Genomic DNA, 9043 nt, shown 5'->3' with positions numbered 1-9043 from the left:
AGACTTGAGGACCTGAGGCGGCCGCCATCTTACTGCCCCAGAATCAGCCCGGGGGTCCTTGTGGTGGGCTGTTCATGGTGAGTGGGAGGTGCAGGGTTCATGTTCTCAGGTCCCCCATTACTGGTAATTCACCACTTCCCTTATTAATGGTCTGAGGACATCTGACAACATGGATGCTCAGGAGTTTCAGCATTATGAGGAGAGCCACCCTCCAAATGATGAGGAGATGCATAGAGGTGGGGGTCTCCGGGAGTTGTGCGCAGGGACGGTGGCGCTCTGCTCCTTCTATTATGTCCGCCTGATGAAGGAAAGAAGAAGACGTGAATATGAACGTCGAAGGAGAATTTCCCGTTTCCAACGTTCCAAGGCGAGGGAGAGCCTGCGCTTTGCTGTCCTGGCGACGACCCGACTGTTGAGCGGCAGTGGAGTGTCCGCCACATCGACTGCGCCAATTACCGAGTGGCAGGGCGCTCACTTTCAGCCCTTGGCGCTCTGGAGCACCATGATGGAGAAAGCCTTGACCAGCTCTGACTGGATCGAGAGCTTTCGAGTGACAAAGTCCACTTTCGTTTATTTGTGCGATCAGCTTCGACCAGTCATTGAGAAAATGGGCTCCAACGTACGCCACACCATCCCGGCAGAAGTACGCTTGGCCATGACTTTATGGCGCCTTGGTTCTTCATGTGAATATCGAGCCATTGAGAAAATATTTGGAGTCTCACGTTCAACTATTTGTAAGGTTGTTCGGGACGTTTGCCAGGCGGTGGTCTCCTTTCTGACCCCCAAGTTCATTTCCATTCCTCAAGGAGACGTTCTGCGTGACACAATGAAAGGCTTCGAGCGACATTTTGGCACACCCCAGCTGGCCGGGGTCATAGGCACTTTCCATGTCGTTGTAGACCCCCCTCAGGAACGTGCCGGGCAGTATTTCAATACCAAAGGTTGGCATTCTGTGGTTCTCCAGGCTGTGGTAGACTCCGACCATTGCTTCTGGGATCTAAATATTGGAAGTCCTGGAAACCTCTCCGACACTCAGGTCTTATTGACTTCTGAGCTTTATGAGTCGGGTATGGAAGGAACTCTGTTCCCTAACACAACGTACTGCGTGGATGGAGTCGACATACCCATCCACTTGTTAGGGTCCCGCTCATATCCCCTGCTGCCCTGGCTGATGACGCCCTTCTCTAAAGAGTCAAATCCAGAACGTTCAGAACTGAATGTGCAGTTTTCGTCCATCCTTAGTGTGGCACAAGTCGCTTTTGGACGCCTCAAGGGTCGTTGGTGTTGTCTGTTGAAACACAGTGACTCGGATCCCTCGTTTCTCCCCACTTTAATTGCCGCTTGCTGCACACTCCATAATATCTGTGAGTCCCGTGGAGATCCGTTCCAAGAGCATTGGTCAGAAGAAGCCTTCGAGGAAGAGTTAGAACAGCCAAGTGAGTGTGACGAGGATGACTTGGAGCCAGAAGGAACATCTGAGGGGATCCGAGATGCCCTGGCCAAACACGTACGGGCACAGAATGCTGGAATGTGACGTTCCAAACGGTTAATAATACCATATCATGACAGCCGTTCTAAGTATCATGACATATAAGCAGCTCTGAAACCCCAAACCACATGCCTCTTTAGGCAACGTGGGCAGTTTATTTTACTTGTATAGTGCTTACATATTCTGCAGAACTGTACAGACATTATCTCTCACTGTCCCCAGGAGCTCACAATCTAAATTCCCTATCAAGGATGTCTGGAGTGTGGAGGGAAACACGGATAGAATATACAAACTTCATGCTTATGTTGTCCTTGTTCAGATTCAAGTGCTGCAAGGCACCAGTGCTAACCGCTGAGCCACCGCTAACCGCTGAGCCACCGCTAACCACTGAGCCACCGTGATGCTGTAAATGAGCTGCGATACTAGTTGCACTGTGCTGCTTGAGATGAGTAGATTCCCCCTATCTAGAGTCCATGCAGTCAAGGTTTTCGATGGCCATAAGTATAAAGACTGATGTGGATAGTTTATGGTTGTGCAAGATCCATTCTGTTTTGCCCATTGGCCTATAATGGGTTCTGCTCTTTTTACCTCTGGATAGGGTAGAACAGGCTGCACTATTCCTACCATGATCAAAAGTAATGCACGTGAGAGGGGTTGTCCCACAGGATAGGGGATATTTGTCTGATCGGCAGGGGCCCGACTGCTGGGGCCACCAACAATCTCAAAAACAGTGGCCAGTGCCTCTCCATTTGAATGGGTGTCCGCCACGCCATTCTACACTGTTGGACTGCCGGAGATAGCCAAATACAAGCGCTTGGCTGGATGTGAGCGGCGACTCCGCTGGGGAGCATGGACACCTGCTCTCCTGCCTATCAGACAGTTAAGTTATCATAATGGGACAACCCCTTTCACCGCCTAACGCAGGGATGCGTCCTGCGGGCGGGCGGTTTGTTCCTCGTAGTCGCATATACACGTCATCAACGCGCGCTCACGGGAGCGCGCGTTCACAGGATCGCAAGGTAAACGAGTTGATCTAAAGCCTGCCTGCCAGATGCGATTATTTTTATTTTTTTTAACCCCAAAAAGGTATATTAGACGCTGTTTTGTTAACAGCGTCTAATATACCTGCTACCTGGTCCTCTGGTGGTCCCTTTTGCTTGGATCGACCACCAGAGGACACAGGCAGATCTGTAAGTAGCACCAATCACTACACTCAACCCCCCCCGTCACTTATTAACCCCTGATCACCCCATATAGACTCCGTGATCACCCCCTGTTATTGATCACCCCCCTGTAATTGATTACCCCCCTGTAAGGCTCCATTCAGACGTCCGTATGTGTTTTTTCGTGAGGGGTATGGCAAGTTCATGTAAAATTGTATTTTTTGTCACAAGTTAGTGGAATATGAGACTTTGTAAGAGGAAAAAAATCATTTTCTGCTAACTTGTGCCAAAAAAAGTATATTCTAGGAACTCGCCATGCCCCTCACGGAATACCTTGGGGTGTCTTCTTTCCAAAATGGGGTCACTTGTGGGGTATTTATACTGCCCTGGTATTTTAGAGGCCCTAAAGCGTGAGAAGTAGTTTGGAATCCAAATGCGTAAAAAATGCCCTGTGAAATCCTAAAAGTACATATTGGAATTTGGGCCCCTTTGCCCACCTAGGCTGCAAAAAAGTGTCACACATGTGGTATCGCCGTACTCAGGAGAAGTAGGGCAATGTGTTTTGGGGTGTATTTTTACATATACCCATACTGTGTGTGAGAAATGACAACTTAAAAAAAAAATATATAAAAAGTTGGCAATTTACAGAGATATTTCTCTCACACAGCATGGGTTTATGTAAAAATATACCCCAAAACACATTGCCCAACTTCTCCTGAGTACGGCGATACCACATGTGTGACACTTTTTTGCAGCCTAGGTGCGTAAAGGGGCCGAAAGTCGAACGAGTACCTTTAGGCTTTACAGGGTTGCTCACAATTTAGCCCCGCCTAAAATGCCAGAACAGTAAACACACTCCACAAATGACCCCATTTCGGAAAGTAGACACCCCAAGGTATTCGCTGAGGGGCATATTGAGTCCATGAAAGATTGTGATTTTTGTCACAAGTTAGCGGAAAGGGAGACTTTGTGAGAAAAAAAATCTATTTCTGCTAACTTGTGCCAAAAAAACAAAAACTTCCATGAACTCACCATGCCCCTCACGGAATACCTTGGGGTGTCTTCTTTCCAAAATGAAAGTAGCCTGACTCCACAGTAGCTGTATTATTCACAGGCCCTCGTACTTATATGGGTGTAACGGCTGAAGCTCCTAAATAGCTGCACAAACCTTCAGAAGCAGGGAGGCACTTACCTCCCATCTGTCAGCAGGGGGACAGTACGAAGGTCATAACATATAGCACCACATTTATCAAGCTCCCTGGACACCGTTGTATTTCACTCATCTGTCTTTCATTTGCGAAGTATTTATTAAAAGTCGCACATCTGTTGATGATATTGACTCATTGTATCGCTATTAGTCTGCCCCCTGGTGGTTGTTTTTAAGTTAGACAGGTTCATATTCACTAAGAGCGGTCTCATGTATTTGTGCATAAAAAAAGTCACATCTGAGGAAAGTCGCACTTCACAGACGAAGAAAAGTGCGCCAGCCCTGGGGTGGAGTAGAAATCAGACTGTTTTTGTGACTAGTTCAGGCACAAAAAAAGGCGCACCTACATAAATGGGTTGGTATAAAGCGACAAAGGCAACAAAAATAGCACTGTCTAAAACAGGCGCGGACACTGTAGTAGTTCCTGTCTCACTGGGCATTAATTATACCGTAATGCTCACACACCGTGGTTTCATACGGCTGGGATGGCGGTGATGCACAAGTCATGGTATTCTCCCAGCACAACCTCTCTGGTTTCCTAAAATGCAGGCGTCCTTTTCAGCATACATAACTTCCATGTTGTATGAGTTTTTGTGACACTCAAAGTTTTTATTACATTCTTTTCCTATAATGAAACATAGAGATGCAGCACAGTCATGGTGGTAAAGAGCAGGTCTTGTGGGCGCTGCTCTGGAGCTCTAGACTTCTGCTTTTCATCACTTTTCTGGGTTCAGATAATCCAGCATCACAGCAGCAATGTTCTGCCCCGATACTTCCCAGGCCTTCACTTCTATAGATATTGCTGTTAGGCCTCCTTCACACCACAGGCTGCACCCAGGCTCCGTCTGGCCCACAGGGGAACAGGTGAATCCCTCGGTGGGCTCCTAGTCCCCCAGCCTCTGCACAAGTGGCACCTGGCATTGTCACGACCCTTGGTAAGGTCGTGACTCTGTGTCTGCACGTGCGGTTGCCGTTGGCAACGTGGTTTGCATGTGAGGCATTTTTCCTTGGTTGTGGTGTTTCCCCATTTTGGTTTACACATGGTTAATGATTAGTGGTGTGGTAGGTGAGACCTCTGGCCTCCTTATATGTTGGTGTGTTGGAGCCTGAGGTCAGAGTTTGCTTGTCAGTCTGTGTAGGAGCTTTGCTCCCTGACTGTTCCTGTCTGTGTGAGCCATCCTTATTTGTTATATTGTTTACCTTGCCCTGGCTGTGTGTCCCCTCCGGTGTGTTTCTGTTATTCCTCCGCCACGTGGTGTATGTTGTGTTGCTGTGCTATTTACCTGCCCTACTGTTTTCTCCTAAAGTCTTGCACCCTGCCAGCTACTGGGCCTCTGGCGACACCATTCATCCGTGGTGTTGGATTAATGGGTGGTCTCTGCCCTGTCTTCAGTCCTAGGGCATAGCAGGGATACCTAGGGTCCTAGGTTGGTGAGCATGAGCCCCCTTACCTTCTGAGGCGGCTCATGCACTAGGAGTCTAGGGAGATTTCAGGGTTGCGTTAGATGGTGACCTGCTATCTGGGGTAACTGCCACTGTCATTGTACGGAGGGGGGTTTCCCCTACTCCCCGCCGTGACAGCCATTGACTGCACTAAATCAATATGGGCAGCGTGCAGCATCTCACTCAGCCTATGTTCATTTTAAAGTTTATTACTATAGATGCATCTGATGGCTGAGATGACTTCTAGGCACAGTGGCAGGCCAGTTGACATCCTCATTTCCAGCGACCTGCCTGCTAAAAGTCCATACAGGGGCCCCCATAATCATCCTGTAGCATCTCGCTACTGCTGCCTGTGTGTGAGCAGGTATTATATGCATGGAGCTTTACAGTGGGCCCTCAGAATGTTCTTTACAGTGGGCCCTCAGAATGTTCTTTACAGGGGGGCCCTTGTGACACGAGTGTGATCGACGCTGGTGACATATTTGTGGAGATGTTCTCATGCTGGATATTTTTTTTTCGGTTGTTAGGTACAGTCGGCGGTACTGTTGGGGCGATTTCATGACAACAGACCGGCCCTGTCAGTAATATGCCATTCTTGTTCACATCAGGGCATGTTACAGTGTATTAGTGCAGACAGGACACAGCAGCAGCACAAGTGTCATGTCCTGAATGCCAGCTGATTGCTCTAAAGGTCCCTTTACATAGGCCAAGCCAGTGATCGGGCACAAGAGCGCTCATTCCTGATAATTGCCCTGATGCAGACATCATTGAGTGAAAGCATCCCTGCCTTGGTTGCCCATATAATCATTTCTGGGCCACAGATCATGCTATCTTCTCCCCTTATACAGAGGAGGCCAGTTTTACTTGAGCATTCAGTCTGGGAAGCATCCTGAGCATTGTAATGCTTTATGATGCTGAGAATTGCAGTCTCACCACAGGTCTGCTGAACTGCAGTCACGTAATGCCGTGTCCTGTGCTCCCGTAATGCCGTGTCCTGTGCTCCCGTAATGCCGTGTCCTGTGCTCCCGTAATGCCGTGTCCTGTACTAACGTAATGCCGTGTCCTGTGCTCCCGTAATGCCGTGTCCTGTGCTCCCGTAATGCCGTGTCCTGTGCTCCCGTAATGCCGTGTCCTGTGCTCCCGTAATGCCGTGTCCTGTGCTCCCGTAATGCCGGGTCCTGTACTAACGTAATGCCGGGTCCTGTACTAACAATGCACTGACTACAGATGCTGTGGGAATTCATAGCATCATAATTCATTATATTGCTGTGAGTTCACTTCAGAGGAGCAGTGCTCGGTCTGGGAAATACTTCTCCCACACTGAGCTGGAGGCGCTGGTGTGAAGGTGGCCATACACTGATGTAATGTGAGCAGAACGAGGTATGGACAAGGGTTCAGCCTCTGACAGTCATTACGGAAAATGAAATATGGAACTGAAACTTCGAAGTTTCAGAACCTCATCACATAGGGATGAATTGTTATTTATATAGCGGGTATTTATACCCGCTATAATGTGCTCAGTACAACCGTCATACAATGTATATACCGTACATGTCTGTAATGTATGGGCCTTCTCTACAGGCGGTGGCTCTATGATGTGCTATATCACAGCTGTAGTACACATCTGTATGTATGGCGGCTTTGAGGCCTGTAATGTATGGGCCTTCTCTACAGGCGGTGGCTCTGTGATGTGCTATATCACAGCTGTAGTACACATCTGTATGTATGGCGGCTGTGAGGCCTGTAATGTATGAGCCTTCTCTACAGGCGGTGGCTCTATGATGTGCTATATCACAGCTGTAGTACACGTCTATGTATGGCGGCTGTGAGGCCTGTAATGTATGGGCCTTCTCTACAGGCCGTGGCTCTATGATGTGCTATATCACAGCTGTAGTACACGTCTATGTATGGCGGCTGTGAGGCCTGTAATGTATGGGCCTTCTCTACAGGCCGTGGCTCTGTGATGTGCTATATCACAGCTGTAGTACACGTCTGTATGTATGGCGGCTGTGAGGCCTGTAATGTATGGGCCTTCTCTACAGGCGGTGGCTCTATGATGTGCTATATCACAGCTGTAGTACACGTCTATGTATGGCGGCTGTGAGGCCTGTAATGTATGGGCCTTCTCTACAGGCGGTGGCTCTATGATGTGCTATATCACAGCTGTAGTACACGTCTGTATGTATGGCGGCTGTGAGGCCTGTAATGTATGGGCCTTCTCTACAGGCGGTGGCTCTATGATGTGCTATATCACAGCTGTAGTACACGTCTGTATGTATGGCGGCTGTGAGGCCTGTAATGTATAGGCCTTCTCTACAGGCGGTGGCTCTATGATGTGCTATATCACAGCTGTAGTACACGTCTATGTATGGCGGCTGTGAGGCCTGTAATGTATGGGCCTTCTCTACAGGCGGTGGCTCTATGATGTGCTATATCACAGCTGTAGTACACGTCTGTATGTATGGCGGCTGTGAGGCCTGTAATGTATGGGCCTTCTCTACAGGCGGTGGCTCTATGATGTGCTATATCACAGCTGTAGTACACGTCTATGTATGGCGGCTGTGAGGCCTGTAATGTATGGGCCTTCTCTACAGGCAGTGGCTCTATGATGTGCTATATCACAGCTGTAGTACGCGTCTGTATGTATGGCGGCTGTGAGGCCTGTCATGTATGGGCCTTCTCTACAGGCGGTGGCTCTATGATGTGCTATATCACAGCTGTAGTACGCGTCTGTATGTATGGCGGCTGTGAGGCCTGTCATGTATGGGCCTTCTCTACAGGCGGTGGCTCTATGATGTGCTATATCACAGCTGTAGTACGCGTCTGTATGTATGGCAGCTGTGAGCCCTGTAATGTATGGGCCTTCTCTACAGGCGGTGGCTCTATGATGTGCTATATCACAGCTGTAGTACACGTCTGTATGTATGGCGGCTGTGAGGCCTGTAATGTATGGGCCTTCTCTACAGGCGGTGGCTCTATGATGTGCTATATCACAGCTGTAGTACACGTCTGTATGTATGGCGGCTGTGAGGCCTGTAATGTATGGGCCTTCTCTACAGGCGGTGGCTCTATGATGTGTTATATCATAGCTGTAGTACACGTCTGTATGTATGGCTGCTGTGATGCCTGTAATGTATGGGCCTTCTCTACAGGCCATGGCTCTACAGCTCTTCTTAAGCTACTTTCATACTTGCGTTTGGGGTTCCGCTAGTGAGATCCGTTTGAAGGCTCTCACAAGCGGCCCCGAACGGATCCGTACATCCCTAATGCATTCTGAATGGATGTGGATCCATTCAGAATGCATCAATTTGGCTCCGTTCCGCCTCCATTCCGCTCAGGAGACGGACACCCAAATGCTGCTTGCAGCGTTTTGGTGTCCGCCTGGCCGTGCGGAGCCAAACGGATCCGTCCTGACTTACAATGCAAGTCAATGGGGACGAATCCGTTTGACGTTGACACAATATGGTGCAATTGCAAACGAATCCGTCCCCCATTGACTTTCAATGTAAAGTCAGGAGTCCCTATTAATATACCATCAGATCGGAGTTTTCTCCAATCCGATGGTATATTTTAACTTGAAGCGTCCCTATCACCATGGGAACGCCTCTATGTTAGAATATACCATAGGATTTGAGTTAGATCGTGAAAACTCAGATCCGACAGTATATTCTAACACAGAGGCGTTCCCATAGTGATGGGGACGCTTCAAGTTTGAATATACTAAGAACTGTGTACATAACT

At 48.7% G+C, this 9043-nt stretch overlaps 1 protein-coding gene across 1 annotated transcript; it reads left to right on the top strand.

The window, feature by feature from the left end:
* The first annotated feature begins 169 nt into the window (after positions 1-169).
* On the top strand, positions 170-1534 carry LOC122922281 (protein ANTAGONIST OF LIKE HETEROCHROMATIN PROTEIN 1-like). The gene has a single exon (XM_044272840.1). It carries the CDS (start codon positions 170-172, stop codon positions 1532-1534), a length of 1365 nt encoding a protein of 454 aa, XP_044128775.1.
* Positions 1535-9043: the final 7509 nt, after the last annotated feature.

Source organism: Bufo gargarizans, unplaced genomic scaffold (genome assembly GCF_014858855.1).
Source record: "Bufo gargarizans isolate SCDJY-AF-19 unplaced genomic scaffold, ASM1485885v1 fragScaff_scaffold_107_pilon, whole genome shotgun sequence".
NCBI lineage: Eukaryota > Metazoa > Chordata > Amphibia > Anura > Bufonidae > Bufo > Bufo gargarizans.
This window is presented reverse-complemented; position numbering and strand designations above follow the sequence as displayed.

Coding starts and splice junctions, on each gene's coding strand:
- LOC122922281 (XM_044272840.1), top strand. CDS start 170: ATGGATGCTCAGGAGTTTCAGCATTATGAGGAGAGCCACCCTCCAAAT.